This window comes from Gekko japonicus, unplaced genomic scaffold, assembly GCF_001447785.1.
Source record: "Gekko japonicus isolate JY-2015 unplaced genomic scaffold, Gekko_japonicus_V1.1 scaffold1494, whole genome shotgun sequence".
Lineage (NCBI taxonomy): Eukaryota > Metazoa > Chordata > Lepidosauria > Squamata > Gekkonidae > Gekko > Gekko japonicus.
Genome location: NW_015164231.1, coordinates 193,641 through 212,505, shown reverse-complemented (window position 1 = coordinate 212,505; position 18,865 = coordinate 193,641). Strand labels below are relative to the sequence as shown.

The 18,865-nt window shown below is 42.0% G+C and overlaps 1 protein-coding gene across 1 annotated transcript in view; it reads right to left on the bottom strand.

The window, feature by feature from the left end:
* SLC5A9 (solute carrier family 5 (sodium/sugar cotransporter), member 9) overlaps window positions 1-18,865 on the bottom strand; it is a 92,749-nt gene that overhangs the window by 67,949 nt on the left and 5,935 nt on the right. Inside the window, exons 2-3 of the mRNA XM_015408590.1 lie at window positions 9,485-9,688; window positions 7,501-7,572 (exon numbers count right to left, since the gene is read on the bottom strand). Coding sequence (XP_015264076.1) covers window positions 7,501-7,572; window positions 9,485-9,613 — 201 coding nt within the window. The 5' untranslated portion in view covers window positions 9,614-9,688. The remainder of the gene's footprint in view (window positions 1-7,500; window positions 7,573-9,484; window positions 9,689-18,865) is intronic.

Sequence of the window (18,865 nt, the reverse complement as noted above, 5' to 3'; positions counted from 1 at the left end):
GAGGGGGACTTTGGGAGGCATTACTGGAGGAGGGGGGATGTCCCCGATGCGATGACATCACACAGAAGTGATGTCATCACATTGGGGAGCTGTACAAGCTTGCTGCACTCTGAGCCCCAAATTCGGGGGGGGGGAGGCCGCACGAGCCTGCTGCACTCCAAGCCCCAAATGCTGCTGGGAAGGAGGGGAAGGCTGCGCGAGCGTGCTGTGCTCTGAGCCCCAAATACAGGGCTCAGAGTGCAGCCTCCGCAGCTCCCCAGCAGCGCTTAAAAGTCTTTAAATGCTGCTGGGAAGGGGCAGAGAGGCTGCGCAAGCCTACTGCACTCTAATCTCCAAATTCAGGGCTTGGAGTGTGGCCCTGCCTCTCCCCAGCAGTGATTAAAGGGCTTTAAACACTGCTGGGAAGGGGGGGAGGACAGATGGTCCCTCTTGGGGGTGGGGCTTCCCCCCACCAGCCAGCTGGCTGGCGGTGGGAAACAGCCCCTCCAAATCAGGAAACCCCCATGGAACCGGGGGTCTGGCAACACTGTCAGGATTAAGTTTCAGTTTATTAGCCCACAACCACTCCAAAACTGCCTCCTGGCACTGGTTTGGGGTTTCGGATGCTTCCCTGGAATTGGCCAGAAGTACAAACTCAGTGTCATCCATATATTGGTGACAACTCAACCCAAAACTCCAATTGTTATAAAAAACAATCAGTTGTACACTGTGCACAGATTGTACATGTGTTCATTGTAACTTGTGAACGGGGCTTGTGAGACAGAGAGGAGAGAAGAGAAAGGATTTCAGAAAATGTAGATGAAAGATGTAAGATAAATATTTGATGAATGATTGTTAGAAATAATGGGTTGAACTGGATGTCATGACCCCTTCCACTAAAGCTTTGTTCACATGTTAGTGTTACATCCCTGCATATATGTTTGTACATTTGTTTGTAAGAAAGAGCCAATGCATATTCCTTTTGCAATTGAAACTAGGGACCAGTACCTAGATAAATGTGGGGTATGTATCACATGTTCAGCTTTACATGTGCTGAGTGTAGCATGAGAATCAAGTGTTCACTGTACATAGATTGCATGTGTGTCCGCTGTAACTTGAGAACAAGAATTAGGTGAGAAACCCTTCCTCAGACTTTTCCATAGAGTACAGCAGGGTATAATGCCATAGAGTACAGCCTATGTACCGCTGAAAGCAGCCATTTTCTCCAAGGAATTGCTCTCTGTAGTCTGGAGATCAGTTGTAATGCTGGGAGATCTCCTGGCCCCACCTGGAGGTTGGTAACCCTACCCACTAATAATATTCCCTGTCAAAATGGCTTCTGCTCAAAACTTTCTGATCATTATTTAATGCACCTGAAACTATAGCAAGGAAACATTGCTTGCCACATAGTACCGCCAATTTCTAATTCTTTTTTTTTGAAAGTATCTTTCAGTACCTATACCTTTAGAAGAGTTTTATGTCTTTCAAAAGCTTATAGGCCTAACATTTAGTCTGCCAACCTCCATGTGGGGACTGGATACGTCCTGGAATTACAATTGAACTCCAGATAAAAGAGACAATTTCCCCTGGAGAAAATGGCAGCTTTGGAGGGTGGGCTCGATAGCATTATACCCTGCTGAGTTCCCTTACCTCCCCAAACACCACCTTCCTCAGGTTCCACCCCCTGAATATTCAGGAATTTCCTAACCCAGACTTGGCAACCCTAGGTATCATTTTGAAAAGTATTTTCTTCAATAAACTGCACTATCTCTCTTTCTCTCCCCTGCCCCTGAATAGTAGGCCTTTCTGTCACTGCAACGATGAACCCTCACCTATGAGTAATGGAATTTGACCACTCTATCAGCTTTTAAATAGTTAAAATATTAATACTCTATGAGACTGGAAACCTTTCCTGAAGCAAACAGTGCAAACATCTCATCTGGGATGTCTCTGATTAAAAGACTGACTGCTGGAATATGCATTCATATCTTGGGTAAATAGGATGGCTCCCAAGAAATGCAAACACCTTCTATAAGGTATACATCCTTATCGAAGTAGACAGGATAAAGAAAGCATATAAAGCTGTGCAACAATGCCACATGGCCAAAAGCAATCAAAAGTTTATCACTTTCCTTTCAACACTTATGCCAAACCACAGGCCCTCCCTGTATCCTGGAACACAGAGGCAGAGAAAGGAGTTTGTGAAACAATTCATGCTACACAAACTTTTTTCCTACGTTTGTAAAAATGTCATACACAGTTTGGGGGTGGGGAAAGATTGAGGGCTGAAATGTCTCTTCCTACTTCTCCACCCCGGGTCAGGGCCTGTTGTCATTAATTACCACAAGCTGCGGCCTTTGTTCCCTAGGGATGCCAGCTTCCAGGTGAGAACCTGGGGATCCTCCAGAATTACAGCTTAGACTACTGAGATAAGTTCCCCTTGAGAAAATGGCTGCTATGGAGAGTGGACTCTATGGCATTGTGTCCCACCGAGGTCCCTGTCGTCCTCAGATTCCACTACCAAATCTCCAGGAGTTTCCCAACCTGGAGCTGGCAACCCTACCCCCTGCTGGTGGTCAGGAGGGACTTGGCAACCCTAAGCCCCTGATGGGGATGTGTAATTCCATCTTTGCTAGTGTAACTGGGTAACTCTCTTTTTGCAAGTTACCCTGAGTCTCTCAAGAGAGGACAGTATGAGCTGCTCTCAGGGGAAATTTGCTTGTCCTTAGTGCTTATCTTCAAGGCCTGGGTTGTTTCTTCCAACCACTGGAAGCCAGATGCAGGATGGCCTGGCTCATCCAAGTTTTCGAGTTTGTAGCCAGCATTTAGGGTATAAGATGCCTAGTTTTAGTTATGCTCTTTGTCTCAAGGGTTTGGCTAAGCTCCACTGCGTATGTGTGAGCATCTCGAGACCAGCTGTTTGGACTTTAGCACTGAATCTGCTTTGATAACTCTGATGTGTTATTAAAGCTGTCCTCGTAAGTAAACCTGGATCTCTTGTGTCAGTTCTTTGGGAACTTCTGGAAACCTATGGAGCCCATAGTAGGGTCTATAACAGGGTGTGGGATCCCAATCCCAGCTCCTGTTTCCCACCACAGACCAGAGTGACAGGAAGGAGGAACATAGCTATCTATCTAATGTTGTGACATAACTTCTGGGTAAGGCTGCCAACCTCCAGGTGGTGGCTGGAGATCTCCTGGAATTACAGCTGCTCTTCAGGCAATAGAGATCAGTTCATCTGGAGAAAATAGCTGCTTTGGACTCTATGGCACTGAAGTCCCTCCTGTCCCCAAACCTCACCCTCCTCTGGCTGTACCCACAAAATATCCAGGAATTTACCAACCTGGAGCTGGCAACCCTACTTTTAGGAGAAAATAATTTTTTGTAGTCTAGAGCTCTGGATAATACTTTTACACGGGAAATAGCTTCTGTGTAGAACTGTTTTATAAATTCAAGAGACACCTTAAGGCTTGCTCCAACATGACTTGGTGTGTTGTGATCTTGAGGAAAGTTATCTTATGCTTCCTTCAGTTTATTATTCTGGCTTTTGTACAATGCAGGTAACCTACATGTAGGATGGAATGTGAAGGCACACAAATTACTGAAGTCAGCATGTGGTGGTGAGTTTTATACAACTAACAGAGCCATTCTGTGCATGCCAACTCAGAATCAAGTTCAACCATGTTTAATAGGACTTACTTCCAAGAAAGTGTATCTAGGATTGCAGTCATGAGCTGGAAAATGCCCATATGAATTTCATCTGTGTTTACCATGAACTCAGTGATCATGGGAATTAAAAGTCATCTATATACAAAACAATTGTTCTGTCCAGGGCCACAGGAAAGCCATTTTATGCATGAAACCCCCATATATTCAGCTTGGACTAATTCCTGATTCTGTTCATATGGCTGTGTTCTCCCTGAGCAAATTATTCTAGCAAGAAGAGAGAGACTGGGAGTACTTGGTTTCTTGTCAGCCTCTTAAATTTCTTGCAATGTGACTGTAGAGGCTACAGGTAAGCCAGTTTTTAAATGTCACTTGGGAGAAACTGGAGCACAAAGCGCATTAAAACAATAACATTTTTTTTGTTATATAGTGGTATATAACAGTATATGTCTCCAGTGTAGGCATGAGGAAAACTTAGCCCACAGAATTTTACAATTAATGTAACCCACAGGATGGAAAACAAACCTGTAGTTTCTAAACTGCATTCAGCTAGCAGGTAAGCACTTGAGAAATCTACAGCCATGTGTTTTTGTGACAGAGTGAAAAGGATATTTACTCCTCTGACACTTATTTCTCTGGGTCTTTAAATTATCGTTATATTTCCTTTCTGCTCCAAAGAAAATGTGTCCTTCAAAAGGTTTATGCCTTCCCAGTGAATCATTTCGGAGATTTATGCCTGGGCAGTTTCATACAGAGAGTTTCAGTCTTCGTAACACAGTTGCTCTATAAATGAAGTTACTAGACAGGGAATCTTGCCATAGTTTTAAGTCAAAGCAGAATAGAAATAGCTCTTTAACGTTTGAGGATTTTTTTCATTTTATTTCAAAAAAGGCCCCGGCTTTTTACCTTAGAAGCATTTCCATCTTCCTTGCAGAGGTGCTGTGCTGTCAGAAGGATTTGACTTTTGTTTTTAGAATCATAGAATCACAGAGTTGGAAGGATCCATACAGACCATTTAGTCCAGCCCCCTGCTCAATGCAGGATCAGCCTAGAGCAGCCCTGAGAAGTGTTTGTCCAGCTGCTGCTTAAAGACTGCCAGTGAGGGGGAGCTCACCACCACCCTAGGCAGCTGATTCCACTGTTGCACAACTCTTACTGTAAAAAAGGTTTTTCCTAATATCCAGCTGGTACCTTCCCATCCTTAATTTAAAGCCATTATTTTGAGTCCTATCCTCTGCTGTCAACAGGAACTGGTCCCTGCCCTCCTCTAAGTGACAGCCCTTCAAATGTTTAAAGAGAGCAATCATGTCCCCCCTCAGGCTTCTCTTCTCCAGACTAAACATTCCCAGATCCCTCAGCCTTTCCTCATAGGGCTTGGTCTCCAGGCCCCTGATTATCCTTGTTCTCTTCTGCACTAGGTTCATTCTGTCTACATCCTTTTTGAAGTGATCTCCAGAACTGCACACAGTACTCCAGGTGCAGTTCTGACCAATGCAGTGTACAGTGGGACTATGATATCTTGCAATTTGCCAATATTGATGTTACTCTACAAAACACTGCTGGCAGGAGGTGTTAATTTGTGTTTGTGCGTATGTTGGAACCAGCATTTTAAACACTCCTGCAATACTATGCTGCTTGCATTTGTTAATTTTGAATTGCTGGCACTACATGGCTGGTGACGTATGCATAACTGCATGTTTTAAAATTTCCAGATTTACACACAAAACCACTACAAACCATTACAAAGACATTGCAAACCATGTATTTATATTTTTTAAATATGTAATGAACTTGAGAAGATCTGAGGGAAGGATCCTGCAATATTTGCAGTTCTTCTCATTCTACAATAAGGCTATGATGATAGCACAATCTATGTTTGGCAGGGCATAGGATTACTAGGTCTCTCCTGACAACTGGCAGTGGAGGGGGGAGATTTACCAGTAGGGTTAGACACGAACCGGAAAAATGTGCCCAGTTTGAAGGCTGCTCCATTCCGTCTTTGAAGTACTTCAATATTTATATATTATAGATTGATCACAGTATTTTTGTTTGTACTGCGATCTCAGACTGTGTTCCCCTGGTTTTTCCAATTTGTACTGTCCTTGAGGGGTCTGAAAACTTTAGCAGGACAACAAAGATTCAAGCAACTTTAACCTTCTTTATTCCTCTCCTAAGAGCAGTGCTTCATTTCTTCTTCTTTTTTTAAGTATGAGAAGATACACACACACACACACACACACACACACATACATATATATATATGCAATGGACGTACAAGGGTATAACTCTGCTTAGAATTGCACAGTGACAATTTACAATGAGATATAAATGTAGTTGGGTGACCTTGGTTCAGTCTTTCTTAGCCTATCCTGCTTCCCAGGATTGTTGTGATCATAAAATGGAGGAGCAGAGATCCATGAACAATGCTATGAGCTCCTTGGAGAAAGGGTGGGCTAAAAATGTGACGGAGAGAAAATATGGGCTGTCATCTCTTCTCTGTCTTGTTCTTGGTACTGAATATTTGAGCTCTCCATCATTAGAGGAATATAGACTTTGAGTGTTATTAGCTTTATCTTAGAACTAGGAAAAAGGCCCGTTGTGGAAATAAATACAACGACCTCTAGAAAGAGGCTCTGGGCGGGTGCCCTGGCCTTGGACACTCAGTGTCAATTTGCTGTGGCGACCTCAGCAGGGTATAATGACACTGAATCCACCATTTTCTCCAGAGGAACTGATCTCTGCTACCTAAAGAACAGTTGTAATTTTGAGTGATCTCCAGCCCTCACCTGGAGATTGGCAACAATGGTTTCCCAGAAGGGAATAGTTAGTTTGGAGGGTGGAGTCTATGGCTTTGTACCTGTCTGAGGTCCCACGCCTCCTGAAACCTCACCCTCTCCAGGCTCCAGCCCTCACATCTCCAGGAATTTCTCACTTGGAGTTGGCAACCCTATCTCCTTCCCAGCCAATCATCAACCTACCTTTATTTCCCCCTCACTCTTCAGCTTTCCACACACACCTGCAGCCTCTCCCGTGCTCTGAAGCCCTGACTGCTACATCACATTGCCTGTCATATGGGGGCCACCTCAGCAGCATATAAGGATACAGAGCCCACCATTTTCTCCAGGGGAACTGATCTCTTCCATCTTAGAGGCAAAAGCCAATCAAGTTGCATATGCAAATAACCTCTGTGTTCTGACTGGCTATGGGGGGGAGACGAACAGCAAACTGCTTAGAATGTTGGAGACAGGACTCAGGCAAAGCAGCCAGTGGATAGAAAGACCCTCTGAATGACAGATCAGAGAGTGAACTGATTTTGGAGCATGTGGAATGTTATAGAGAAGTGCCACCACTATACTGCTTTTATTTATAAGGGAGATTATTTTTCCATGTTTGTTTTTAAAGGGATACACAAACACACTATGATATATTTTCAGGATAGAGTTAAAGACAATAATTACAACTGTGGGAGTACACCTGGGAATGCTTGGGCTGCAGCTAACCAAGTCTTAGGAGCCATGTGAACTGTCCTCTCCTATGGCTAACAAAAGCACAATGAATTGTGCACATTTAATTGACATAATTTGGATTTTCCTTAACACAAATTCTGCTTTATTTTGAAAAAAGAATTTGGAAACTGTTGTTGTTTTGGAGGCATCCTAATCTTATTTGTATTCTCAGGCTAGGTTAGGTGGCACAACCATGAAGGCAGGGAGGAGAAAGAGGTGGTTGTGTGACAATCATATTTGCATTTGCATGTTGGAAGCCTGCTTGTTATTCTGGCTCTTCTTCTGTTCCTTAAGCCTAGAATCAATCTAACCTATTGTATGGAACACATGGCTTATATTTTATACTTACAGGCCACCATGTCATGGATCTTCCAGCCAAGAAATAGCCTCCAACTGTTCCCCGACTGGCTCGCAAAGAAGACTGAAATGAAGTAAAAACTTATGTTTCAGAAAGTTGGTATTTCCATCTGAAAAAAGAGTGTTGCCTTCCTACTCCATTTCATTTACCCAATTATGATTTGGATGCTTTAATAAGCCCTCCTAGATCATCTTTGTCATCTATCCCTATAATGTTAGTGCTTCAGTGTGTGCTAGAAAAAAATGATTTTTTAAAAAAAATCAAAGAAGGATTTTACTGAACAATGGAAAATGCAGTTAAATAACTAAATACAAATCAGTGAAACAAGCTACTGTAATGAATGCTTTAACACTGCTTAAATGATAGCTGAAAGAAGGTAGACCACATTCCAAATATTTTGTGTTCATAAAGTTATAGTATATTATTTTTTAAAATATTGAAACTCCTGTGCTTTTTACTTGCTTTCTGCAACTTTTCCATAGCAAATCTCCAGGCAGCATAAACCTGGTTGTGAATTAGAAGGCAAACCATTTTGGCCTGCAAACTAGCTATCAAGAAGAAGAAGAAGAAGAGGAAGAGGAGGAGGAGGAGGAGGAGGAGATTGGATTTATACCCCACCCTTCACTACCCAAAGGTGTCTCAGAGCGGCTTACAAACTCCTTTCCCTTCCCCTCCCCATAACAGACACCTTGTGAGGTAGGTGGGGCTGAGAGAGCTCTTGCCAGAAACTGCTCTTTATCAAGAACAGCTCTTATCAGAACTACGGCTTGCCCAAGGTCATCCAGTCAGGTGCAAGTGGAGGAGTGAGGAATCAAACCCAGTTCTCCCAGATTAGAGTTTGCATACTTAACCACTGCACCAAACTGGCTCTCTTTAGAAGACTAAAGACAAACATTCTTTCAGTTCAAAGTATGAAGCAGTTAATTATAGGGTGAAATAGTCATATGTATATATGCTTTCCTCTGCCATGGAGGGAGTGAAGAGGCATGTAAGCAAGGCTAAGGATTCCTATGATTGTATCCTCTTTACACATCCAGGGATTAATGCTAGAATAGTTTTCAATACCTACAATTTATGAAGTTGCAAGCAGGGTTCCCCCTAAGGTGTGCTAGCCTGCACTAGCAAACCAATTTCTGACCCCTAGCACACAGATTTTCACCGCAGAGCAGGGAGCCAAGGAGTGGGTTTGGAGAAGGCATGCACTTAGAGGGACTGTCCTTTAAGTGCCTGCCTTCTCCAAGCCTGTTTTCTCTAATTCCACGGCTTGGAGAAGGCAGGTACTTAGAGGGAATATCTTAGAAAATAAAACCAATGGTGCAAATATATATATGATTTTTTTTTAAAAAAATCCCCGTTGTAAGCAGACAGCACTGCAAACAAGACAGAAACAGAGCTGATATTAGATTTCTACCTACTAGCATACATCAAATATAAAGAAGAACTTAAGCTCTCTCCTGGGTAGTCACAAGGACCTAGGTTCCCAGTTAGATAGGACATTGAAAGTTCTGCATTCAAAGCTCCCTGCTATTTTTTAAAAAATAACAGCCATAAATGGGCTCGATTTGGATCAGGATTATGGCATCTCAACTTTTCCCCTCCATGTCATTTTAGTGCCACAAAGGGAATTTAGTGCCACAAAGGGAATTTTTAGTGCCACAAAGGGAATTTAGTGCCACAAACTGAGAAAAATATCTGTATGTACTCTGTTGCATTTGTCTTCCCAAACTGCAGTTCTGATTAGAAATGGGTCCACCTGCTTACTATTTACTACAACAACAACAACAACAACATGCTTAGGAGCTTCAAACATGGAAGTTCTAGCATCTTGTCTAGATTAATTCTAAGATTTTTTAAATTAATGAGCATCAGTCATATCCTAGAAATCTGTGAATTCTTCAGTAAAGGGGCATTTCTTAAAATCAAGAGATACCTGGCAATTGAATCTATTGTGAAGTAGTTTAGTCTTAGGACTCACCCATATTCCAACGGCAAGGACAAAGATGAAATAAACAACCACAACAATGATGTCAGGAATTTCAAAGGCAAAGTTTTTCTCTTCAGGCTTGTTGCTGGGTGACTCTGGAGTAGCTGGTGTTTGGCTCATGGCTGCCAAAAAAGTGTTGGCTTTGCCTCTTTATCTCAAAATGGACTTTGGCACACGTTTCTCCTCATTACTTCCCTTTAATAATAATTAACAGGTTTGAGAAACTGTCAGTGTTGATGAAGAAATAGGCAATTCTGTCAGGAAATTCAGGCTTTGGCCATTTCATGCATTTCACAGCTTTAGTGATATGTGATATAGACTTGTGTAATGCACCTGCTGACGATGCAATGCTTTAATGGATGTTCACCTTTCTTTTTACATCAGACAAATTGCTCCCCATAGCTCCCTATATGCATAATGTCATGGCATTTTTCAAAAATACAGAGTCAATTCAAATACTACAGCTTTAGCTGATATTCAACAGGGGTATATCAAGCAAGCTTGCATTATGTGTCACTCAGCAAGCTGAATTTAGCCAAATAGACCCAGTTAGGATTATCAGCCTTGCACTAGCAAAGGCTGGGAGATTTTGGAGGTGGTGCCTGGGGAGACTGGAATTTCAAGAGGAAGTGATGACACAAATGACACTCTAGGAATTTCGTTACCACAGAGACTAAGGGAGAATCACCATCAATACCCCTCTTTTTCTTCTGCTCCTCAGATTATCAAGGGTGAGGTATTGCCAGCTGCCAGCAAGCAAATGGCAAATCTAGGTATAATAGCTTGTTTTCCTGATTGTCTTCAAGCTACCTAGCAGCCACAGTATGTGACTGCTACCAGTATTTGGCTAGCTGGTTAAGAAATCATGTAAGTTTGCTGACAAGTGTTCTTGCTAATAATATAAATATATTGTGCCTTTATGTATATCCATTGAGCTCCTTTGGTCTAATCCCCCCAAAGTTTGCCATCTACAAGTGCATTTCATGCAAATGTCTACTAGAACACATGTTTTCCCCATTTCTAGTCCCAAGTGGAATCAGAGATTCATTCATGTAGAACATATACATTTCATGGCTATCAGTTAGCTTTTTATTGGATGAAAATGTAGTATTTTTTCCATTACATTAGCAAACATCTCATAGTAAAGTGGTGATCAATGCAGCTACTTCAAGGCAATGTTGGCATCTCACATTTTGGCACCTTACAGTTTATTTTTTTCCTGCCTGCAGACATATACATTGGATGTGGTTAGACATATAATCTGAAAGGTAAGAGCCAAATGGCTCTTGTCTGTTAGCCTGGGGCTTATGCCCTGTGGCTTTGAACACTCTGGCCCACAGGATTAGTCAAAGATACAGCTGGCTATTCAGTTTGTGTATTCAACTGTACTTCTTATTTTATTTTTATCATCTTTTTATTCTTGTATGTTGCACTAGGAAAAATGCAGTGAGTAAATATTCTAACCAACTGAACTAACTCTCTGAATAAATGTCTTGTCTCTTGGCTGTCTTAATTTAGTTCACCCACAACAGTAGGCTAGTGCAAATTTTAAATTACCATATATATATTTAAACCAATTTACAATTTAAATAACCAATAACCTGAAAATAGTACCCCCACCTTATAGATTATGCGTAAATCATAATAAACTGCAGAGCATCAGTATCATACATCACAAAAGCCAGTGATCAAAATATCAGTTTGACTGCTGCTCTCCATGACGATCAGGATATTTTATTGATCTGAACAATAAATATTAACTGGTGACCTGCCACAAAACTAGCATTGACATTTTGATGAGGTTGAGTTTTATGTTCAAAAGTTGCTATTTAGGGTGGGGGGTATGCTTTAAATCTTCCAATCCTTCGTGCACCTCTTTTTCTCCCTGGTGAAATCCACTGGTCTCTTTGCTGACGCTTAAGGAGAGAATTGTTCATATTGCTGAGGCAACTGCTGGGCCAGTGCTTTGTTGTATCGGAGTGTGCACTGAAAAGTGCATGCCACTGAAAATAATGCAGTGCAGAGGAATGGCATCTGAACATAAGACCATAAGAGAAGCCAATGTTGGATCAGGCCAATGGCCCATCCAGTCCAACACTCTGTCACACAGTGGCCAAAAATACCAGGTGCCATCAGGAGGTCCAGCAGTGGGGCCAGGACACTAGAAGCACTCCCACTGTTGCCCCCCCCCAAGCACCAAGAATACAGAGTATCACTTGCCCTAGACTGAGAGTTCCTTTCTATACCTTGTGGCTAATAGCCACTGATGGACCTCCGCTCCATATATTTATCCAATTCCCTCTTAAAGCCATCCATACTTGTTACCACCACCACCTCCTGTGGCAGTGAATTCCATGTGTTAATCACTCTTTGGGTGAAGAAGTATTTCCTTTTATCTGTTCTAACCTGACTGCTCAGCAATTTCATGGAGTGCCCACGAGTTCTTGTATTGTGAAAAAGGGAGAAAAGTACTTCTTTCTCTACCTGCTCTATCCCATGCATAATCTTGTAAACCTCAATCATGTCACCCCTTGTATTTCTTGAATGGTTAAATATTGGATGGGATGATAATGTTGCTAGTGGAATGGAAAAGGAACAATATAAAGTAATGAACTTACCTAAGTATCCCCAGAATTTTTGGAATTAATTTGAAGGGTGGGACTCAGAGCAGATGGTCCAAATCAGCAGTCCCCATTAGATGAAATAAATGTTCTGCCCTGGTTTCTTGGCAGGTGAAACATTCTGCACGAAATACTAGGCTCCTCTAACTACTCCATTTATATTTAAGTTAGACATTTGTTAACTCCTGTTGCAAAGTGCAAAAGATGACGTGGATCTTTAACCATATGTCAGGACAGTTTAGTAGGGAGGGTAATGTCATTTAGCTCTGTTTGTCAGATGGCTGAGCTATACAATAATTGTTTTATTAATGATTTCAGGGAAACAGCTGCTTGGCAAGGTGAATTGACAAACAGAACTCCTGCAATACTAAATATGCACCTAAAGCCTATTTTTCAGAGCTTTCTCTTCAGCATGAGTTCTGCAGTGTTCACTAAGGGAGCAATTCCATGTTTCTGAATGTGACTTGCTAGCTGGTTGGATAGTACTCTGCTTCCTTCAGAGAACCCTTCCAACTGGCAAGTGTTCCTGTTCCCATCAAAGTACAATTTAACAAACTGGTTAGTCTCTCTCGAAGTTGCATCAAATCCAGTTTGGACCTTAAATGAGATTTTCTTGAGGGGAGGAGTGGAATTCAGAAACACATTACAAATATTTTTATATTGTGTGTATTTTCCAGAATAACATTGGTACAACTTAAGTTTTATTCTAAATAGTCTAAGCATCATCTAATCATAGTCCTTTAGGTGGAATGGGCAATCCAGATCATTTGAATTTATTTAAATTAAGGCCATTCATACTTGCTCATCATGTAGTGCTTATCACTTGATGGAACTGCTTCTTGAAAAACATGTTTTATGTCTGATGACCTAGTACAGACTCAGAGTACACTATGGGTGTTAAATAGTGGGTTCCATTGATGAGCAGACCTCAAATCTAGTGATCACACCCCACTCCCAGTGATAGGCAATTTACATAACATTACTACTTGATTGGTTACTTCTAGAATCCTGGTGGATTATTGCTCTTGGGCTCCAAGCTCAGCCAGTCTCAGGTAGAACAGTCCTGGAAAGTTTCAGTCCCAATACATAACAATGGGGATTAATTCAATTCAAAACCTTTATTGGCATCGAACAATGGGGATTAAATTTATTTGGGTAAATGTTCCCTCTAATCCCCACCCCCAGAGTGGAGCAGTTCACATCTTGAGCAGAATATAACTGCTGAAATCTTAAAATGGGCAATGGGCAGTGCAAGACCCTGTGCAGCTCCAGATTGCTGCTGAGTGGGGCTTCCTGGGTTAATGAGCAGCTGCTCATGCGCACAGTTTACAGGGAGCACTGTCTTGGAGGGCACATTCATGTCAATAATATATGCCAAGTTGTTATAAATAGTGGTGTACGGTAGATGAGACAGATAGAACAGATTTATCTGATTGATTAGATTGATCAGGGAAGGCTCGTGTAATTTGAACATCCGCTGCCTCAGCCAAAAGCCTGATGGCACAGCTGCCCTGCGTAACTGTGATAAATTCCCCAGGGCCCTGATCTCAACCAGAAGCATGTTCCACCAGGCAGGGGGCAAGGCAAGGAAGATATCCTTCAGGTCAGGGATTGCCAAACAATGCTGCTCAGAAGAGTGCAAGCCTCTTAGGGGCACCCTGGCTTCACAGGGCCTTGAAGAAGAAGAAGAAGAAGAGATTGGATTTATACCCCGCCCTTCACTACCTGAAGGAGTCTCAGAGTGGCTTACAATCTCCATTCCCTTCCCCTCCCCACAACAGACACCCTGTGAGGTAGCTGGAGCTGAAAGAGTTCTTTCCAGAACTGTCCTTGAGAGAACAGCTCTGACAGAACTATGGCTTGCCCAAGATTATCCAGCAGCTGCAAGTGGAGGAGTGGGGAAATCAAACCCGGGTCTCCCAGATTAGAGTCCACACACTTAACCACTGCATGTGGATGGATTCCCTCAGTGGATGTTGCTAGGCAACTACAGTATTCCAAGCTGGCCTTCTCTGAGTAAAAAGGCAGGGGGAGAGGGCAGGGTTCTTTCCAGGCCATTTTTTGACCTTTATGGGGGACTAATTGGGGCCAGGCCTAGGATTGGCAGCTCCAGGTTGGGAAATATGTGGAGAATTGTGGTAGAGTCTGAGAAGGCAGGGTTTAGGGATGGGAGAGGCCTCGGTTGAATATAATGCTGTAGAGTCCACTCTCCAAAGCAGTCATTTTCTCTAAGGGGACAGATCTCTGTTGTCTGGAGATCAGTTGTAATTCTGGGAGATCCCCAGGTCCCACCTGGCGGTTTGCAACCCTGGCCCTGGAAGCAACCTGTGGGTGACGATACCACTTGACTTGTATGACTCAACTAGCCTGGCTGCTTGCTGCTGTTCAACAGTAGCCACCTTTCCCCCCCCCAAATTTTTTTTTTATTATTATTTTCCAAACAAAAAGAAAAGAAAAGTGGATATACCAACGGTCATAAATTCCATCCAGCAACTCATCAAAGAATTATACAGTCATATTCACTTACACCTAAATTTCATTTTATCAACCTTTAACAATTATTTTTGTAACTTGTACGTTTTATTTTATCATATTTCAGATATGTTGTTTACTATTGGGCAACCCAGAAATATATTTCCCTGTCTACTCTAACTTAGAATTGTTCCATCATAATTGTTCTTGTCCTAATAAATTCCCATTTAAAGTTGTTGCCTCTATGTAGGATTTTTACCATAATTAAAGATGTACAATGCTCATCAAACCCTTCATTAAACAATTTTCCTTAGAGGAGGCTTATTTTCTTATCTATCTTTTGTTATAAAATAGTTTCTTTTTACATTTTACTAACCATATTCAATCAAATTGGATCAGCCATCTCACCTCTAAAGCCACCTACCTACATTCTATTTTTCTAGTATAAATTAAACATTATATTAATACTGTTTCCTATTTTTTAGATAGTACCTTTTTAGAATCAGTATTTAAGCACTCGCCAAATCCACTATTATTAATCCTCAAAATAACTTGTTAACATATATCGAGGGCGTTGAAGATTACATGAACTAAAAAAAGAGGGGGGAAAAGAAACAAAGGTAATATTTAAGAAGAAAAATCACAATATGAATTTATACATACAAAGAATAAATAGCATGAAGCCGAAAACCATAACTTCTAAACAACAACTCATCAAACAATATTCAACAATTTTCATTTACACATAAGTTTTGTTTCCAACCAACCTTTACCAATTGATTTTATAGCTTATACCTTACTGTTGAACAAAACAAAAAACATATTTTCTTGTTATCATAACTATTTTTACCCTTTAAAAATTCACATTTGAAGTTAATGACTTTAGGCACAAGTTTAACCATAATTAAAGATGTACAATACTCTTCAGTCACCAAATCTACTATATATTAACCCTCCACATAATATGTCTAAACACATATCTCATATGGGTTAAAAATGAAATTCATTTATCAATGCCTTACTATTTGAACAGTCCTTAATCTCATTTCTCATTCAAACCAACACCATACAGAACAAATACATAATTACTATCCCCAATCAAATATCATAATTTTTTCCAAGAAATCAATAATCTTTCCCTCCCCCCCACAACCATTGCCTGATGTCTGTTCTCTTTATATGTTTTCACCTTCTTGTTCACACTAATGATGTGCCACACCTTGCAGTTTATATTCTTTTTGCCAGCTTCCTTCTTGCTATAATCCAAAGTTTTTGAGAATCTCTTCTTGCCAATTTAAACTTAACATAACCAGTTCTCATCAGTTTCTCCTGGCTTGTTCTCTTTTTTGCTGTTTCTCCCGCTTTTTTACCAAAACGTTTTCGAAAAGTCCTCTTTCTCGGTCCAGTCTTTAAGTAAACAGGTTTTATAGTCCCCTCATAATTACTCCTTTGCTCCTTACAGTTTTCCGCATTTATTATCAATAAAGGTTGTGTATCAAAAACCGTCTTCTCTCGGTTACAGTCCTGCTTCTCTGTAACATCCTGCCTTCTTTGCTCCAACTCTCCATCTTTTTCAAGATTTGTGTACACATTCTGCTTGTTTTTTGTATAGTTCTCAAAAGCTTCCTCAATCCACTTCTGTATCCCTTCCATAAGTAATCTCCAAAATTGCTCTATAGATAACTGTCCAATTTCTATATCTACATTAATCGCCTCCTCCTCCTCTTCAGTGCCCTTTCGGAACGCCATCTCTCTCTCTTTCTCTCTTTTTTTTACTACGCCTTCTCTTTTCACCTCGTTTAATTATATAGCACTGATCAACCCACACTGATGATTTGCTCAGTTTTAACAGCTACAAATCTTTGCCACCAAATGAGTTTTACCCCCCCCAAAAGATGAAGCACATGCTCAATTATTCCTTGTAATCACTTTCTGGCCATTCCTCACCTCCATTTTGAAAACGTACAGCCTGGGGTATTTTTTTAACGAAGAGTCATTTCCCCCACTTAGACTTCTCTTCTTTTCCTTTTCCGAGTTGCTGTGTACTAATTTTATATCCAAAGTAATTAAAAATGGATGGCTGCGGCTGGGTAGAACATGGCGACCATGTCCTACTCTGCTGATGTCTCCCGCTTCAGGGCAATGAGGGACACCCCCGCACAATTGCCAGTTGCAGAAGGGGCTGAAACCGAGCCCCCTGTGACCGAACCTCTCTCTGGGAGGTCAGGCGGAGTCCTCCTGGCAACCGGGAGGCTCCCAAAGGAGTGAAAAGGGCAGACAGCTCAGAGCGACCCGAAACCATCTGTTGCTGGGCCATACAGGAAACCAGAAACTCAACAGTAGCCACCTTATGAAAGCCAGTGTGGTGCAGCAATTAGAGCTTCAGAGTGGGTCTGGGAGACCAAGGTTCAAATCCCCCTCTTGCTGTGGAAGCTCACTGAGTGATTTTGGACAAGTCACATGCTTTCAGCCTCACCTACCTCCCAGGACAAGAGGAGAACAATGTAACTGCTTTTGCCTACTGTGGAGAAGGGTGGGATATAAATGAAATAAATAGATAATAAATAAATACAGCTAAAAGAAAGGTTGGTGAATGGCTGAAAAGGATAAAAGAGGCAGAGAAAGGGGAGAGGTGGGCAGAAGATAGGGTTGCCAATTCTAGAATTGAAAATTCCTAGAGATTTGGGGGAAGAGCCTGGGGAGGGTGGGGTTTGAGGAGGGGAGGGGCCTCAGAGGGGTATAATGCCATAGACTCCACCCTCCAGCCATTTGCTCCAGGGGACCTAGGGTTGTCAACTTCCAGGTGGGGGCTAGAGATCACCCGGGATTACAACTCCTCTCCAGATGACAGAGATTAGTTTCCTAGGAGAAATTACTTCTCTGGAAGGTTGGACTCTGGCCCTTTCTACGCTCATATTTTGCCTTGGTTTCTGAGCACATCCTGTTCTTTTGTTCTTTTGTTCTACATTCCCTCCTGCTTTCACTTCCAGTTTGTGTCAGGGCTCTTTCTTGTATCTACATTTGTTTTACAAGAATCTGCATTCAGACTGCTTCAAGCACACTGTTGCTTTGCAGTTATGGACACTTCTTTTATTGCAATTCTTTGTTCACATCCACTTTCAAATCACTAACCCTTTCTAAAGTAGAATTGTTTCTGCGGGTATTAAGTACTGCCCACTGCCCCCCCCCATTTCCACCTCTCTCTCTTTAGGTTGACACTCCCTCCCCTTTCTGTTTTCTTTCCCTCTGTCTTCAAAGACAAAACAGGATGTGTCCTCCCACTCAGGCAAAGCCAGAGAGAGCATAAGAAGGAATAAGTAAATATAAAGGACTAGGTGATTCCCTGCTCCCAAATGTGTCAGTCTTGCATGTGTGGGCCTGGATTTCCCCCTCCCTTCCCTTTCTTTTTGCAGAATCATGGAGGGAGGGAGGGGTTGGGTCTGCCTTTCTCTTCCTCTTATACAAAGCAACCAGTTAGCTCAAAAATGTGGGTTTTGCTTGTAGATGCAGAATGCATACAGAATACACAAATAAATAAACTGGAGGGGGAAAAAACAGTGCAGAGGGAATGCATGAGACTGCAAAGTCAACCCTTAAGGCTCGACTCCTTGGATTCTCCGGAGAAAGCTGTCAGTGCAGAAAGGACCTCTATGGCATTATATGTTGCTGAGGTTGCTTCCATCCCAAAACCTCTCTCTCCCAAGGCTCCACCTGCAAATCTCCAGGAATTTCCCAAGCTGGCAACTCAAAGGAGGAACTGATCTCTGTAGTTGGGAGCTCTGTTGTGATTCCAGGAGATCTCCAGGCCCCACCTGTAGGTTGGCAATCCTAGAAGGGGAGAAGGAAGTAGGAAGAGGGGAGAAGCTATGGGGGTTTTCATGAAAGGGGAAAAGGAAACAGTGAGGGACAGGGAAATGTGATGCCTCCTGCAAGTCCTTGTACATACATATTAGTCAAGACAGCAGAACCCTCAACAGTGTCTTTGAACTGGTATCAGTGATGTAAAAACTCTGTTTGGGGGGAATGTACATATACAAGTTATTTCTTAATACTGCACTTGCTAAATGATAAAAGTGTACAGGCGGACTGAGGAATGGTTAACATATTATGAGGCCAACAGAACACAGTTACTTTGGCATTTCTGATACTGCTTTTTCTCATCCTGGTTCACACAAAAGTTTATCCACATGAACAGGGCTATTTTTGGGCAGGAACGCACAGGAACGGAGTTCCGGCTGGCTCCTGAGTTGGCCACGCCCCGCAGGAATTTACTGTCATA